Below are 17,599 nucleotides of genomic sequence, written 5' to 3'. Positions count from 1 at the left end.
AGAGTTCCCTGTATAACTCAGCCTGCAGCCTTGTGCCTTTATATGGGCACAGAACCCCTCAGTGACTGCTAATATCCTTATCATTTACAGTAGGGGGTACATTATCCCTTATAATACATGAGTGATACTCAGGGTTCCCTGTATAACTCAGCCTTGTGCCTTTATATGGGTACATATCTGGGCTGCTGCTGAGAAGCTATGGGAGATTAGAAGAAATCATTATACATTAGCAGTCACATGTGCCATAGAAGCTGATGCTACAGTGCTGATTATTAATCAACTTTGATGCAGACTGCACTGGTTTCCATGTAATGTAATTCTGAATAAGTCACTAATCAGCCTTGTATTCTGCATTTTATATACTGTTTGTGCTGTAGGTGGGTCCCTGAGTGACAGCAGCCCAAAGCATGTGCTGGGAATCAGCAGAAAAGAAGATGAGGAGCTACTGGGGCATCTCCAAAGCACAGATCTTCTCTGGTAATAGACATGTACAATAGCCCCAAAGCACTTTTTAAGTGTAATTCCTTATGGAGCTTTAGTTTTTGTTTTTGTTAGAAACCTCCATTCCATAAACAATGTACCCCCCCCCCCCCCCCGGTAGTTCCTTAGCAAGACAGGCCCCTGCCACATTCCGGTAAAGGAGCCACAGGCAAATGGCCGAATGAATGAGCCAATGCGATCCTCGATCCAATGGGAAAATGAAACCTGACTGATCAACACCTGCCCGATTTTCGCCATCAGGGAGGCCAGTCGGGGGACCCCATACACAGCCAGATAAGCTGCCAAATCGGTCTGAAGGACTCGATTTGGCAGCTTAACTTTTTTTTTTTTAACAGTTTAAAGGTGAGCAGCCTCTTTAAAGATCCACTCGGCCATATTGGGCTGATCAGATCTTTGTCGAATGACTGGATTAAGACGTGGCCTATGGGTACCCACTGGGCAAGGACGATATCAATAAGCTGATGCTTTCATTGCCCAGTGGGATTTTAATATTTGCCCAACAGACACTTCAATTATGTGTTGGGAGGCACGCATCTATGGGCAAAGTGCTCAGCAGCCTTCATTGGCCCATGGCATGATCAGTTTTACCCATGAAACCTGGCTATGGAACTCTCCAGATGCTCAAATAGGGCTGTGAATCCCGGTACATGAGCTACAGGACGGAATCATCTTGCCTTGTCTTTACCAAATGAGACTTTCAAATCTGCCGGATATCAGTTGGGAAGATGTTCCCCTACACAAGCCAATAAATTGCCGACTTGTTATTGAAATATGCAACTTATCTAATGAGGCACCATATTGAGCATTGCCTGCTTTGTAACAGATCACTGACAAGATATGATTGTACCTAAAGGTCCCCATACACGGGCCAATTGTAGCTGCCAATATGGGTCCCTTAGACTGATTTGGCAGCTAATCGGCCAGATGTCGATCGGGCAGGTTAGAAAATCTAGCCCAGGGGTAGGGAACCTACGGCTCGGGAGCCAGATGTGGCTCTTTTGATGGCTGCATCTGGCTCTCTGCCAAATCTTTAATAAAAAAAAATAACGAGGGGCGTGGCCTGCGCTCGGCGCATAGAAGACGTGTTCTAAGCCTTAGAACACGTCTTCTATGCGCCGAGCGCAGGCCACGCCCTCCTCCGCATCTGGCATCCTTACCGGGTTGCACTTGAACCAGAGCCCAGTGAACTGAGAGGGACATTGGAGCAGAAACCTGTGACAGTTCACGCTTGAATTGAAATTAAAATGTGGCCAATATGTCTCTGTTGGGGCTACAAAGAGAAGCCAACTGTGCACTGTGCTAGGTAGCCCTCTAGTTATACCACTAACAAGCCATAGTGAACAGCTAAAGATAACACCCACACTACCTTCCCCCGCAGCATCCGCGGCCGAATGGGCCTGAAGCCACATCGTCCTCCACAGGCAGCCGAAAATCGAGGCCCTGGCTTCGGCCTTGCTCCCGTCAGCCATTGTATGGCTCTCACGGAATTACATTTTAAAATATGTGGTGTTTATGTCTCACTCAGCCAAAAAGGTTCCCTACCCCTGATCTAATTGGATCAGGGACCACATCGGCTCGTTGATAAGGTCCCCGAACCGACATTGCCTATACCCGTCGTCATAATTTGATCGTTTGGCCCCACATTGCCAAGCGAGCGGATCTGAAGGTGTATGGGGACCTTACGAAGGGTACTACAGATACTGGCCTGGAAGGAAACAGCCTCTTCCATCTGGCTGTAAGCTCAGCCATACATTTCCCTCAGTCAGAGCCTCCATATTAATTGAGCAGTGTGGACGTGCTCCGAAGAGCACTTTGAGCAATTTTACTTTGACTTCAGCAGCCCGTAAAGTGCTTACATTGTGGTTCTCTTCTGAACCAAGGCATATATAAAGCAACCAAAACTGTCCAACAATAAAAGTGCATAGTGAGGTTTAATTCATTATAGTGAGTGACAGAAACCCTTATCCAATAGGCCGCTCCCTGCCTATGTACAGCAGTTCAGCAGAGGCTCCGCTCGCAAGTCAGTCAGTGATAAATGAATCTGGGAGCCTTGAGTCACACTTGTACCACAATTTGGCTTTTTTTTAGCCGTCCTCGTGCTTTCAGGTAGGTCATGAGTTGTTCCCTACGCCGCCACGTGTTTTTCACCCCATACTCGTGCTCTGGTGTATCCTCTGCCAGTACATGTGATGGGCCGGTCATCACCGGGGAGTCAAAGCCATCCCTTGGTTTATCCTGCCCTCTGTCTGGGGACCTGCCCACGGGTATTCCATTGGGTAACTCTGTATTGCAGTTAAGGCTGGTTTCTGGGGTCCGTACATCTGGGGGGGTAAGTACATTGCTGCATGAGTCTTCTTGTGGAAGGGGAGACAGTAACACATTTCTTTCCCTTCGTTTGGGAAGCGTTGGCTTTGGCCTGGCACAGACCGACCGTTTTCTTGGGGCTTTTACAGTCCCCTTTGTAAATGATAAGGAGGGGAATTTGCAGGCACCGGGTCTGGTTCCGCTCCCTCTCAGCTCACTGCGGTTCTGCAGAGTGGTGTTGCTGGACATATGGCGGAGCCTCCGGCGCGCTGGGAAGTGCAGTTCTTCCGTCTGGTCAAACTGCGGGGTAACCTATGTAGGGAAGCACATACCTTGTCTTTAGTGCATGGGAAAATCATAACAGTGACACAGATTAAAGGGGAAATTCACCATTATTATTATTAACATTTATTTATAAAGCGCCAACATATCCCGCAGCACTGTACAATAAGTGGGTTTCATACATTGGGCATACAGAGTAACATATAAAGCAATCAATAACCGATACAAGAGCTGAAGAGGGTTCTGCCCAAAAGAGCTTACAATCTACACCATTAAATTAACTTTTAGTATAATGTAGGCAGTGATATTATGAGGCAATTGGTCTTCATTTATTATTTGCAGTGTTTGAATTATTTAGCTTTTTGTTCAGCAGCTCTCCAGGTTGGAATTTTGGCAGCTGTCTGGTTGCTAAGGTCCGATTTCCCCCAGCAACCAGGCGGTGACTTGAATAAGAGACTGGAAGATGAGTAGGCGAGGGGCTGAATGGAAAGATAAGTAATAAAAAAGTAACCATAACATTTTAGCCTCACAAAGCAATAGTTTTTGGGTTAGTGACCCCGATTTGAAAAGTAAAAAGTCACAGAAGAGGAAGGCAAATAATTCAAAAACTATATAAAAAAAGAAAAATTTAAAAAATGAAGACCAACTGAAAGGTTACTATGAATAGGCCATTCTATAAACATATGTAAAGGGGTTGTTCACCTTCCATGTCCTTTCCCTGTCTCCCTGGATGGGAGAACCTGACACACTGACAACTTCCTATATGCTTACATCATCACATCCCTTACCTTTTCCCTATTGGGCCAATTCATTGGTTGCTTGTGCACTCTAACCAGCTGCATAAATTGAAAGGCCATTGGCTAATTTCTCCCTTGCAATGGTGTAGGCAAACAGACTCAGCACATCACAAATCTTACATACTGTTATGATTTGCAGCACTGTCACAATGTGTAATTGCTGTTATATAGGTGTGGTATTTGTAAAAAAATCCCTAATTTTGTAGGCAATTACAAATAATACACGGTGCAGGTTTCCCTTTGTGCAAAAAATTAACCCTATCTGTAACAATGGCTCCTTTATTGGAGCTCCCTATAGATCGTATCACTTCTCTGTCAGAGTTTGAAATGACGAGTGGGCGTGTCCTAACAGTCCCTGCCAGAAGCACAGTAGGAGGGGGAGAGCCAATCACAGCCCTGCAGTCACACCAGCACAGACAGGCTTCAGTTCCCTATCAGGTCAGCCTAGCTGCTGATTGGTTCCTATCCTACAGTGCAGTGTACTGAGTGCCGCCGGCTCCCCTGAACATCCAGAGAATTCAGCCAGCAGGAAGTGGAACAGATGGGCGGGGCTAGTGGGGTTTTGGGGGAATTTCTCAATAAATCAGTCTGAAACACAACTTTTTTTTAGCACAATCCGTCTATATCTAGAGGAGCATAATTCCCTGGTACATTTATAATTTTTATAGGATATGTCTCCTTTAATATATGGTACCAAAATACTGAAGGCCTCACTGAAACCTGCTGGTGAAATGTTGCAGATGATAAATGTGTAACGTGTAGCTGGACTCCATACATAGTAGGGGGGTGGGTGGTGGTCGCAGCAACAGCTTTTGTGTTTGGTTTGTCCCTAGGGTGCGGTTCTCTGATGGGCCCCAGGTACCCCAGTTCGACACTGGTTTTCTGGGGGTCTGTGTATAGTTAGGGGGGGGGTTACTGCACATAATACACTGACAGGGGGCTCTGTGTGCAAAAGCTGAGTTGCAGACGAGAAATCCTTATGCGCTATTTTCATTTTGGGGTCAGTACATACCGCAGACTTTGGTATATCTATGCATATTGGGCATCAAACTGTTCAGTAGGCCATTGGCCATTCATATTTAGGGTGATTTGTCATTGTATGTGTAGGGACCCATAGGGTTAATATGCCCCTATGATGTTAAACCCTACCTTTCCTTTTCTTCCTTGTCACTAGGCAGGATTTACCCCACATAAAATGCAGTAAATATGTTGATTGTGCAGTAACTAAAATGACAGATCATATGGGGGGGCATTTTTATTTTGGGGCCCCTACATGCCCTATACTTATGTAAACCTATGCACAATATACATAGTAACATAGTAAGTTAGGTTGAAAAAAGACGTACGTCCATCACGTTCAACCATAATGCCTATATATAACCTGCCTAACTTCTAGTTGATCCAGAGGAAGGCAAAAACCCCATCTGAAGCCTCTCTAATTTGCCCCAGAGGGGAAACGATTCCTTCCTGACTCCAAGATGGCACAATGGGCATCAAACTGTTCAGTGGGCCTGTTGCTGATGACATTTAGAAGCCTATATCTTGTTACAGAATCAGGGATTCTCATTGGAGAATTGTTTTGCATTATAAAGCAGTTGCTGGCTGTGGAGATTTGGGGAATAGTTTTATTGTGCAATACTGCTTTAAAAATGCAATCCTGATGTTGCTAGACTACAGCTCCCAGCATGCTTGAACTATCATATATTACATTATTCTGGGATTTATAGTCCAGCAACAACTAAATAAAGTTTGGTTGAGCAGTGCAGCAAGGTTTACAACCCCTTAACATTCATCAATGCAAAGCAACGTATCCCTTGGTCAGACTGTGATTGCTGTAAACAGCTGAATGCCATTCTGATGAATGGGGGTGTTAGATCCCAGGGTAGCCCAGAGCTTTAACACCCTCCTGAATCAAAGCAAACTAATGTAGCAATGAAAAAATACCCAACACTTACCCAAGAGGCGGATGCATTGTGATCCAGAGGTTTGGTGGGCACACATACAGGGTGGGCCGCCTTGTCAGGGGGTAGTCCATACTCATGGCGCAGACCCTGCTTTGGGCTTTCCAGGAACACCAGGCGTGGTTTGCTTGCGTTGTATGAGGTCTGCTTCTTACGAGGCATCGGCAGTTAATGGCAGGAACGCCAGCAGCCACATGGTGCTAAGGGGCAATAAACAAATGGCTGTATCCAGGAAAATCAGCCCTAAGGCACAAAAACAGAGGGACAGCAGGATTAGTATGAGGTGCAGAACACTGACAGGCAGTGGGCAAATAAGCCTCCCATTAAATAAGCCAATGGGATTTTACAGGCAAAGCCAAAAAGGTTTGATCTAAAATAGATCAAACCTTTTTGGCTTTGCCTGTAAAATCCCACTGCCTTATTTTTAGATTCTAAATCCTTATACTTGCTGCTGGTACAGGTATAGGACCCATTATCCAGAATGCTCGGGACCAAGGGTATTCCGGATAAGGGATCTTAGTTGGGATCAAGTACAGGTACTGTTTTATTATTACAGAGAAAAGGGAATCATTTAACCATTAAATAAACCCAATAGGGCTGTTCTGCCCCCAATAAGGGGTAATTATATCTTAGTTGGGATCAAGTACAGGTACTGTTTTATTATTACAGAGAAAAGGGAATCATTTAACCATGAAATAAACCCAATAGGGCTGTTCTGCCCCCAATAAGGGGTAATTATATCTTAGTTGGGATCAAGTACAGGTACTGTTTTATTATTACAGAGAAAAGGGAATCATTTAACCATTAAATAAACCCAATAGGGCTGTTCTGCCCCCAATAAGGGGTAATTATATCTTAGTTGGGATCAAGTACAGGTACTGTTTTATTATTACAGAGAAAAGGGAATCATTTAACCATTAAATAAACCCAATAGGGCTGTTCTGCCCCCAATAAGGGGTAATTATATCTTAGATGGGATCAAGTACAGGTACGGTTTTATTATTACAGAGAAAAGGGAATCATTTAACCATTAAATAAACCCAATAGGGCTGTTCTGCCCCAATAAGGGGTAATTATATCTTAGTTGGGATCAAGTACAGGTACTGTTTTATTATTACAGAGAAAAGGGAATCATTTAACCATTAAATAAACCCAATAGGGCTGTTCTGCCCCCAATAAGGGGTAATTATATCTTAGTTGGGATCAAGTACAGGTACTGTTTTATTATTACAGAGAAAAGGGAATCGTTTAACCATTAAATAAACCTAATAGGGCTGTTCTGCCAGGGATCAAGGGATCAAGTACAGGTACTGTTTTATTATAACAGAGAAAAAACAAATCAGGTTTAAAAATTCTGAATTATTTGATTAAAATGGAGTCTATTCGGAGCTTTCTAGATACCGGGTTTCCGGATAAGGGGTCCCATACCTGTACGTTAGCCAAGCTCTGAGTGCTACAGTCATTAGTCTCTGCCTCCTGTCATACCATGAGTTACCCACAGATGGCGCTCCCAACATGACGGCTCCGATTCCGTTTAAAACAAACAGGTCCAATCAGCATGTTCCCCACCAATCAATTTGTTATCCACAACTGCACCCACAACCCACCGACAGCTACAAACCCTTAATAAGCGGACAGGTAGCCCCCGAACATTCCGGCCCAGCGCTGTAATATCCCCTTCTTTCCGGGATACGTTAGGGCTTCTCTCTTTCCCCGACACCGATTGGCTACGGCGAGCGTTCTATAACTCGCTCATTATGATTGGCTCTTTGCCAAAGGAACTCGTTGATTGATTGCGCGATTGGTCGAGAGATGCGTGACGCGCTAGGGACGCGCTGTGGATTGGTCGATGTGGTCACGTGGGTTTAAGCGGGCCCGAAAGCGCGAAAATTCAAAAACCACGGAAAGGCCCGATATTGACACCGTCTTATAAACAGGTATTTAGATCGGGTTAGATCGTCATCGGACGTGAAGTTGGGGCTGTGTGTGTATGAGGGTGGGTGCAAGGCTTGTGTAGAAGGAGCATGGAGGCCTGTGGGTGTAGGGGGTGTCAGTTCTCAATATGGAACTGTCATGTTCCACTCTATGGAAGCCGCTGTTGTTCAACTACAACCCACCTGTAATGTCTTAATGGTCTTTTGGGGGAGGGGGTGTCCTGCAATGGTTCAGCCACATATTTTATATATATATATATATATATATATATATATGGGCCCTATCTGCCCATGGCAACTTTATCTCCCAATTGTGAAAATGTATCCTGTTTTCTGGCTTTAGTGCGCCCATATAATGAGGTTGTTGGGTTATACAATGGCTTTGCCTTCTGTCTGCCTCACCCTCCTCCTCCATCAATTCAATGGGTAATGAGTGACCTATTCAGTGAATGAGGAGGGGACAGGGGCTTTAACAATCAGTAAAGGGGGGTGCTAGAGCCATTGTCGCTCACTCTGTAGCAGTGCGGGTGTTATTAGGGAATTAGTATAGGTTGGAAAATAAAGTTAGAAACACACGAGAAGGGATCTCTAACCCCCTTGTATCACATATACAGCAAGAACCTAACAGAATAACGTTCTAGCTGGTCCAGTTCTCCTTACTAACCAATCAGAGCAGCAGGGAGTTCATTATGAAGGATGCTGTACCATAAATGCCTGTAATCCTTCCTCTTTGTTCCATAGCCCCAAGCAAATCATTCTATGCATCAGCTGCTGTATTGCTGGGGGGTCCCGCAATGGGTCAGTAAGGCCACTTGCCCAGCTACTGTATATTTGGGCACTATCTGCCGCTGGCACTGTGCTAGTGATGAAACCACGCAGCCATGGCAACTTTATTTACAAATTGAGGATATTTAACATGTTTTCTGGCTTTAGTGCAAAAAAAGGGAAAGTTGTGCTGACCATTACATTTTAAACCAGGGGGTCCTCAAACTACGGCCCCCCACGGGCATTTACCTACCCCTGCTGTGTCCTCACCCCTGGCTACTACCTGTCTGCCTCAGCGTGGCCCTCGCTGGACACATTAGCATCGGCGGGTGTGACAGGGTAACGTGATGCAGCCAAGGACCACGCTGAGGCAGGCCAGTTATAGCCAGGGGTGTGGGACAAACTATAGTCTGGCCCCCCAACAGTCTGAGGGACTGTGAACTGGCCCCCTGCTTAAAAAGATTGAGCACCCCTGATTAAACCATTAGGCAGAGGTGCAATAAAGCTGTGACTGCAAAGTTCATATAGACAACAACAACAAGAGGTCCTCTGCACTCCCCCATTATTAATATATACAGGTATGGGACCTGTTATCCAGAGTGCTCGGGACCTGGGGTTTTCCAGATGTTTCTTTAATTTGGATCTCCATAACTTAAGCCTGCTAAAATCATTTAACCATTAAATAAACCCAATAGGGCTGTTCTGCCCCAATAAGGGGTAATTATATCTTAGTTGGGATCAAGTACAGATACTGTTTTATTATTACAGAGAAAAGGGAATCATTTAACCATTAAATAAACCCAATAGGGCTGTTCTGCCCCCAATAAGGGGTAATTATATCTTAGTTGGGATCAAGTACAGGTACTGTTTTATTATTACAGAGAAAAGGGAATCATTTAACCATGAAATAAACCCAATAGGGCTGTTCTGCCCCCAATAAGGGGTAATTATATCTTAGTTGGGATCAAGTACAGGTACTGTTTTATTATTACAGAGAAAAGGGAATCATTTAACCATGAAATAAACCCAATAGGGCTGTTCTGCCCCCAATAAGGGGTAATTATATCTTAGTTGGGATCAAGTACAGGTACTGTTTTATTATTACAGAGAAAAGGGAATCATTTAACCATGAAATAAACCCAATAGGGCTGTTCTGCCCCCAATAAGGGGTAATTATATCTTAGTTGGGATCAAGTACAGGTACTGTTTTATTATTACAGAGAAAAGGGAATCATTTAACCATGAAATAAACCCAATAGGGCTGTTCTGCCCCCAATAAGGGGTAATTATATCTTAGTTGGGATCAAGTACAGGTACTGTTTTATTATTACAGAGAAAAGGGAATCATTTAACCATGAAATAAACCCAATAGGGCTGTTCTGCCCCCAGTAAGAATTAATTACAAGGTACTGTTTTACTTTTACAGAGAGTCTATGGGAGACAGGCTTTCCGTTATTTGGAGCTTTCTTGATAACGGGTTTCCAGGTAAGGGATCCCATACCTGTAATCATGATAATGCATTTATTCTCCCGGAAATAGCAGCTTTCTTTTAATAGATGTTGGTTTTAGGGAGAAAAGTTAATTAGTATTATTTGCTTATAATGGAGTCTATGGGAGATGGCCTTTCCGTAATTCGGAACTTTCTGGATAAGGGGTTTCCGGATAAGGGATCTCATACCAAAAACAGGGATTGTCTGTCCATATATTCTGTGCATTGGTAGCTTAATGCACAGAATGTCTTAATGTTCTATATATATATATATATATATATATATATATATATATATATATATATATATATATATATATATATATGTGTGTGTGATAATGGGGGAGTGCAGAGGGGCTCTTAGTGCCCCCATATAATGAAGTTGTTGAGTTATACAATGGCTTTGCCTTCTGTCTGTTGTTCTGGGAGGAAACAGATCTCTAAGACCCCCTAGTAGCGCACATACAGCAAGAACCTTACAGAAGGACCAGTTCTACATTTTCAGCTGGTCCAGCTCCCATTACAAACCAATCAGAGGAGCAGGGAGGTAATTATGAAGGATACTGTAAGATAAATGCCTGTAATCCTTCCTCTTTGTTCCATAGCACAAAGCATATCATTCTATGCATCAGCTGCTGTATTGTTGGGGGTATCCCTTGGCCGTTGCCCAGGCACTAGATCTTGAATGAGGGGCATTGGGGAATGTAACGCCAACAAGAACCCACTCTATGATTGTAGATCTGATCTAGAACTGATGAATTTATTTTATGCCAATCTGTGGGCAGTTCTTATTCCCCATTATTTTTCATGCCATGGATATGTGCATGTATGTTGCAGAGCAGGGCATCCAGCTTTTTGGGGGTGATAGATAAACTGTGGGGCAAATGTTCAGCTAAAACGTAACATGTTCTGTGTTTTGATTTTTAAAGCGATTTGATAAAAAGTCTTCATTCTGAGCTCTCAATGGCTGCTGGCCGTGCCACTGCACCATGAGAACAAGCCCACGCAGGCCACTCATACTCAAGAGACGCAAGCTCAGCCTCCCTCGTCAAGATGCCACAGACTGCCCGGGGTCCTCCCAGCAGGGCAAAGCCGCCATGAACAAAATGGCGAATCCACCTGAGCAAACCCTTGTCCATGGCTTGGAAGATATGGCATCCAAGACGAAAGCGCATCAGGGGGCCCCTGGGCCAAACCTTGGGAGCGAAAGTGGGGATCCTATCACCCCTAGAATAGGACTTCCAGCAAACTCACAGCAAAACTGTCAAGAAGGCGTTCCAGGCTTCATTCCTGGGGTACGGATCGTGGGTCACCCCACAACGCCGGACACTCAGCTGGTGATCATTCCTTCTCAATCCAATGTCCAGAGCATCATTCAAGCATTAACCGCCCGAGGAAAAGAGAACGGCGGCCCCAACAAATATATCATCATCAGCAGCGAATCCGCTATCCAGACTCAGGCGTGGCAGCAAGCGCTCCAAATTAAAGAGGAAGAGAGTGCGCCCTTACAGTCAGAAGCAGCGTGCCTCTCCAAGAAAAAACCCACCGGGAGCAGCAGGAAAGGTACTGCACGTATAATGAGATCCGTGTAAAGGGAAAGTAATGGGCTGGCTCAGGTATTGCACAGTGTTAGATCAGATGCAGGTAACATTCACTTCATTACAATGTGCACTCATCTGAGACCCTCCCCCAATTGCCCCATAGACAGTGCCCCCAATTGCCCCCCATAGACAGTGCCCCCAATTGCCCCCCATAGACAGTGCCCCCAATTGCCCCCCATAGACAGTGCCCCCAATTGCCCCCCCATAGACAGTGCCCCCAATTGCCCCCCATAGACAGTGCCCCCAATTGCCCCCCCATAGACAGTGCCCCCAATTGCCCCCCCCCCCCCCCCATAGACAGTGCCTCCCGAAGTCGGCTGCTTCTCCTCTGACGTTGCCATCTTCTCCAATGACGTTGCATTCCTCTACAGGACAGACCCTTTTAAAAGGTTGTGCCCCGTGCGTACTGACGTCACGTACACATGGGGCGCGACCAATCACATGACAGGGCCCGGCCATAATAGATTAAAGGGGGCCCGAGCCAGTCAGAAAACTGTAGCACGGCTGGGCTCCCTTTAAAAGTGAAGATTTGCCGGGCCCGGGACAACTGTCCCCCCTGTGCCCCCCTGATGGCGGCCCTGTCTAGGAGAGCATATCCCAATTCTATTTAAATCTCGGCCTGTGTGGCCTTTACACTGGGTGTCCTAGAGGGCCAGCCCCAAAGTTTGGAAGCCACCGGGGAAAGCTTGAAGCCAAACAGTAGCAAAACCACTGCTCTAAGTTGAAAATGATCTCTGGCCATCTCTTTCCCTTTATAGCCAAGCATCAGCAGGAGGAGCAGCTAAATGCCAGCCTGTCCAACATACAGTGGCTGGGGAACATGAGCTCCGAGTCCTTGGGGCAATACAGTATAAAGGAGGAAGAACATGAGGACAAGGAGAATCAGATCCCAGAGACAGGCTGCCCAAAGGTAAGTCCCCCCCCCCCCCCCCCCCCGTGTTTATATCCTACTGCATTTAGTCCTATTCCTTAGTCTGCTATCTCTCCCCAATACCCCAGATGGAAGATGAATCGCAACTTTTTCCTGATCCACAATGGCCCGTCTCTGTCACTGAGCGCCCCCCCTATTCCTACATGGCTCTGATCCAGTTCGCCATCAACAGCACCCCCAGGAAGCGCATGACCCTGAAGGATATCTACACCTGGATCGAGGATCATTTCCCGTACTTTAAACATGTGGCCAAACCTGGCTGGAAGGTGGGACTTAATGTTGGGCGGGGCTAACTCACTGAGGGTTATACACAGGAGGGTGGGAGATTTTCTTTAAAGGGGATTTCTCAGTTGAAATGTACGTGAGTGTCTCTGCTTCTTTCTAACTCCATTCTGTTTCATAGAACTCTATCCGCCACAACCTCTCCTTGCACGATATGTTTGTACGGGAAAGCGAGGCCAACAACAAGGTTTCCTACTGGACCATTCACCCCCAGGCCAATCGCTGCTTGACCCTGGACCAGGTGTTCAAGGTGAGACCCCCTTCAATTTTATGCTTTAGAGTTCATAACATCTATCTCTATGGCGCAGCTATAAGGGGGGTGAATATTAAACTTATCAATGGAGTAACGAGGTGAATATCGCAGATTGTGCTCAGAATTATCAGTGGGGTTGGCTGACAATATTATTGGATCTGGGTGCTTATAACCCCACCCACCCTAAAGGTCCCCATACACGGGCCGATTGTAGCTGCCCATAACAGTCCCTTAGACCGATTCGGCAGCTTATCGGCCCGTCTAGGGGCAGAAAAGAGGGGCCTGCCTGACCGATATCTGGCCTGAAATTGGCCAGATATCGGTCGGCCAGGTTAGAAAATCCCGTCGGATCGGGTTGATGCGGTCCCCGAACCGACTGCCCCATTGCCCGTGCAGAATTCGATCATTTGGCCCCAGGGCCAAACGATCGAATTCACTGACATGCCTCCCCGATATCGCCACCCGTAGGTGGGGATATCGGGTGAAGATCTGCTCGCTTGGCGACATCGCCAAGCGAGCGGATCTGCCCGTGTATGGCCACCTTTAGGGCAGGTTAAAAGATTCAGTCGGATTCTGGGACCGCATTGGCTCGTTGATGCGGTCCCCGAACCGACTGCCCCATTGCCGCCAATATAATTCGATCGAATTAACCTACACGCTCCCCGATATCGCCCACCCGTAGGTGGGGATATCGGGTGAAGATCCGCCGCGAATCTTAACGTGTATGGGGACCTTAAGGGTCGGAGAGGTTCCGTTGCCAGTGATAGATCTCTGCTATTGTGGGTAACTAACTGGAGTCTCCGTTGGAAAGCCCATTGCGTCGCTTCGTTTTCCCGAAGTCGTACGAAATTGCCTACGGGAGGAAGCTCTGTGCAACTTCGGGTTACCAAAGCGATGCAAAGGGCTTGAGGAGCAGTTAGTCGCCCGCAATAGCTCAGTGGAATGGATTTATATAATGTTTCCCTTGCTGAGCTTTGTCACACAAGGGATAACCTGGGCTAGATTACAAGTGATATTGAATTAACTTTTTTTTCTCTCTCTCTCTCTCTAATAAACCTCCCTCTATACTGTGCTCCTGTGTTTCATCTCCTGAAGACTGCAGTTTCCATGTCTCCTGCAGACGATGAACCGGTATGGATTCACTTGTGTTCCTAATTGGGTGCTGTGCACTGTGTAAAGGGGAAGTTAACTTTTAAGCCTAACCATCATTATGATATTATTTAATCAATATATTTCTATTGTGCTGATATGTTCAGCACAGCCTTACAGAGTTGCTAGTCATTCACATAATCAAAATGCCTGGCAAGCTAGCAATACAGTTTTTTTAAATCTTGCAGATCTACTTTTAAGGCAAATTAACTCTTAATATGCGATGTAAACGGTAATATTCTGAGGCAAAAAGTCTTTGCTTTTTTTGGAATTATATAGCATTTGGAATTTCAGCATCTGCCTGGTTGCTAGGGTCCAATGTACCGTAGCAAACAGGCAGTGGCTTGAGAAACTGAAAGATAATAGGGGAAGGACTGAATAGAAAGAAGCTATATAAAGCAATATGTTTTTATTGATAATAGAATAATCTATAACATAATAGGGTATTCTATAACATAACAAATGTTTTTTTTTAATTTTAGAGGCCTGACCTATCATACTCATTTGAGTTTTTTTTATTTCTTTTCTCCCCTGACAGCAGCAAAAGAAAATGATCCCCGATATAAGAAAAAGCTTGCAGAGTGCAGCCTATGCCAGCAACAAAGGTGAGATAAGCTGTATTCAGTTTAAAGGGTTAAATGTCCCTTGACTTATTCTAATAAAATTCTTCATATGGCTCTTGCTTGCCCTAGCTTCTATAAAGTTGCTAGTGGCTCATGTGGCAGTTTCCAAGTCTCCATTGTTCTCAAGCTGGCTAGCCACAATCTTAGTATCTCCTTCCCATTGCCTTCCTGTCGTTATTCTCGGCAAAGCGAGTCCCTCCTGCGGGGCCCACTGTGTTACAAATGTGTGTCCTGGATAAGCACCACTTACAACTTCTCTTCTCCACCTCCTGCTCCAGAAAGAAAGATGAAGCCCCTACTTCCCAGAGTCAATTCCTATTTGATTCCAGTGCACTTCCCTGTGGCTCAGCCGGTCCTGCTTCCAGCAACAGAGCCGTACGCTTATGAGGCAGAATGTCTGGATAGGCACCAGAGCAGCAAACGTGTGAAGATTGCCCCAAAGGTAGGTGTTGGGAGGGGGTTAGCTATATATTACCCATTACCCCCTACGCATTCACCTCCAGTTACTATGCCTGGTTCCGATAGGCTCATTGGTAAGCATGTCTAAAGCGGGTCGGTCCATTGTGTGTATTATAGATTATGAACATTGTTCTTTGCAGGCTGCGGCAGATAATGGGGAGAGTCCACAATATATTGAGCCACGTTCTGTTAAAGAGGAGCCTGAGATCACCGATCTGAATGGCGACGTTCCATTTCGGTATAAGCAGGCCGGCAGTTCCAGAAGGAAGCAGCAGCTTCTCCCTCCGCGCTCAGAAGAACCAGAACTTGTCCTGCCTGAGAGCAGTGCGTCCGATTCCGGATTGGATACAGATTTCTCCTTTCTTCAAGACACGTCTGCCCACCCTAGCCGGAATCATTCTTCCCATCCAACCCAAAACGGCCCCTTTAATTTGACCCAAGAAGGACTTTCCCATCTCGCACAAGAAGGCCCATCCTACCTAACCCAGGTCAGCTTCTCCCATTTTACCCAGGATGACACTTCCTACCTTACCCAGGAGAACCCCATCCAGATTACTCAAGATGAGGACTATACTTTCAAGACCCCCATCAAAGACCGGTTCTCAAAGCCTCCCGCCTCTTCCACTCCCAGCAAGCCGACCGACACAGGCCTCCTTCAGCCTTCGGAAACAGAAGTGTGCCTCCCCAGAGACCCAGTGCTGGACTTCAGCCCTGTCCGTATTCCTCAAGGCTCAACTTTTACCCCTTTTAAAGACAACCTTGGAACTTTGAGTTTTGGGGACACCCCGTTTAAGGATTTTGGCCTATTTGGCTCCCCCCAGAACCTTCTAAACACCCTTTCTCCTGCTGCTTCCCCACTACTGAAGCTCGAGAGCCCGTGTGGGTCACGCCAACAAAAGCGATGTTCTAAGGAGTTGCAGGTGGGGGCTTCTGCTAACCGCTCACTACTGGAAGGACTAGTCCTGGACACCGTTGACGACAGTCTAAGCAAAATCCTGCTGGACGTTAGCTTCAGTGGCATGGAGGAGGCCAATGGACTCGAGGTAGAAGGAGTGTGGAGCCAGTTTCTCCCTGAATTCAGATAAAACCAAGTGTGCTGTAGTCTTACCTTCCCCTTTACTTACCTGTGAGGCTCCTTCACAGCAGAGTTGCCTCCTCACCCCCTTAAAAACAGAAAACATGAAATCCACATGCTGCATGGCTAATTTGCAGTTAACTCTATGTGTGCCACCGACTGCTCTGTTTTTTTTTTTTCCAGCTATGTATCAGGCATATATCTGAAGTGGATCCATGGATAATGTAGCTCTGGTTATAAGGGTGTGAGCTGGCAACACTAAATCATGGATAGGCACTACACGCTGGGATTTGGAGTTTCTTTACAGATATATTATTTCCTATAATCTATCTGGCTCCCTTTATAAACACTGGGCAGTAAACCGTAGCAACCAATCAGCCAACAGCAGGATTAAACACTGAACGTAAGTATCTGATTGGTTGTCCAGCTGCAAGTTTGCCCAATGCGTATAAATGGCAAAGCCCCCAAACAATAATGTACTGCTATTTACCCTTTAGAGAGTCTAGACTTTGTCGTCTATATAGTGAACTTTATTCTTGTTGTAAGTATTGTCAGTTCGGCCGCCCCAAGGGGAAGCCAGGCTTTAGTATAAAAGCACCGTTTTATTTTCTAAAACTCTGAATCAGCACCTATTAGGCTTCATCACCGGTGGTTGTGACTAATAACTGCAGTTATCGGCCATGTTTTGTTCATAAATAATACTGCTACAATCTATTTCTTAGGCGTTACTTTCCCTTGAACTCCATGTCCCTTTATTTGTAAAAAATGTCAAGTGTTGCTGCTTGGTCTCTTTTTTATTAACAACCTCTTTGCCAATGTTAAACTGCTTGTTGGTGTTGGATTCTCATTCGTTTGGGCTGTGAGGGTGAATGTACAGGGGGGAATTTGATCATGGGATCTTTCAGGAAGAAATCATGATTAAAAGTACCTTAAAGGGCGTGGTTCACCATTAAAATGTTACTAAATGGCGTTATTTGGCCACATTTCAGTTGGTCGTCATTTGGCTGCTTCTTTCCAGCTTTTAAATGGTGGTTGCTAATTCTGGCAGCCCGAAAACTCTGAGGCTACAATGGTACGGTTATCATTACTTTGTTGGCGGATTGGGGGATTCCTGTGCAGGTCCAGTGGGGGATCCACAACCCAGTCCGCAATAGGTTAACTTGCCTTTGGACCCGGGAAAATAAAAGTAACGC

The 17,599-nt window shown here is 45.6% G+C and overlaps 2 protein-coding genes across 8 annotated transcripts; one reads left to right on the top strand and one right to left on the bottom strand.

Annotated features, from left to right (window-relative positions):
• Positions 1-2,413: 2,413 nt before the first annotated feature.
• On the bottom strand, positions 2,414-7,570 carry rhno1 (RAD9-HUS1-RAD1 interacting nuclear orphan 1). Of its 5 annotated transcripts, none has more exons than XM_012959179.3 (3): positions 7,467-7,570; positions 5,840-6,045; positions 2,414-3,117 (listed from the first exon to the last, which is right to left on the bottom strand). In XM_012959179.3, the coding sequence occupies exons 2-3, from the start codon at positions 6,005-6,007 to the stop codon at positions 2,557-2,559; spliced, it is 729 nt and encodes a 242-aa protein (XP_012814633.2). In that variant the 5' UTR covers positions 6,008-6,045; positions 7,467-7,570; the 3' UTR covers positions 2,414-2,556.
• A 117-nt stretch (positions 7,571-7,687) lies between these two features.
• On the top strand, positions 7,688-17,394 carry foxm1 (forkhead box M1). Of its 3 annotated transcripts, XM_002941382.5 has the most exons (10): positions 7,688-7,782; positions 9,971-10,029; positions 10,963-11,596; positions 12,393-12,544; positions 12,634-12,831; positions 12,969-13,097; positions 14,196-14,231; positions 14,788-14,854; positions 15,151-15,314; positions 15,472-17,394. In XM_002941382.5, exons 3-10 carry the CDS (start codon positions 11,023-11,025, stop codon positions 16,414-16,416), a joined length of 2,265 nt encoding a protein of 754 aa, XP_002941428.1. In that variant the 5' UTR covers positions 7,688-7,782; positions 9,971-10,029; positions 10,963-11,022; the 3' UTR covers positions 16,417-17,394. The 3 variants fall into 3 exon arrangements, with proteins under 3 accessions (XP_002941428.1, XP_017948276.1, XP_004912791.1); XM_018092787.2 differs by lacking the exon at positions 9,971-10,029 and having other exon boundaries at positions 7,695-7,782; positions 14,791-14,854; XM_004912734.4 differs by lacking the exon at positions 9,971-10,029 and having other exon boundaries at positions 7,696-7,782.
• The last annotated feature ends 205 nt before the right edge of the window (positions 17,395-17,599 follow it).

The sequence above is a fragment of the Xenopus tropicalis genome, chromosome 3 (assembly GCF_000004195.4).
Source record: "Xenopus tropicalis strain Nigerian chromosome 3, UCB_Xtro_10.0, whole genome shotgun sequence".
Lineage (NCBI taxonomy): Eukaryota > Metazoa > Chordata > Amphibia > Anura > Pipidae > Xenopus > Xenopus tropicalis.
The sequence above is the reverse complement of the archived record's forward strand: the minus strand, read 5'-3'. Positions and strand labels throughout refer to the sequence as shown.

Coding starts and splice junctions, on each gene's coding strand:
- rhno1 (XM_012959179.3), bottom strand. CDS start 6,007: ATGCCTCGTAAGAAGCAGACCTCATACAACGCAAGCAAACCACGCCTG. Junction 3,118..5,839: donor ACAATGCATCCGCCTCTTGG/GTAAGTGTTGGG, acceptor TTCCCTACATAG/GTTACCCCGCAGTTTGACCA.
- foxm1 (XM_002941382.5), top strand. CDS start 11,023: ATGAGAACAAGCCCACGCAGGCCACTCATACTCAAGAGACGCAAGCTC. Junction 12,545..12,633: donor CAGAGACAGGCTGCCCAAAG/GTAAGTCCCCCC, acceptor CCAATACCCCAG/ATGGAAGATGAATCGCAACT. Junction 13,098..14,195: donor CCCTGGACCAGGTGTTCAAG/GTGAGACCCCCT, acceptor CATCTCCTGAAG/ACTGCAGTTTCCATGTCTCC.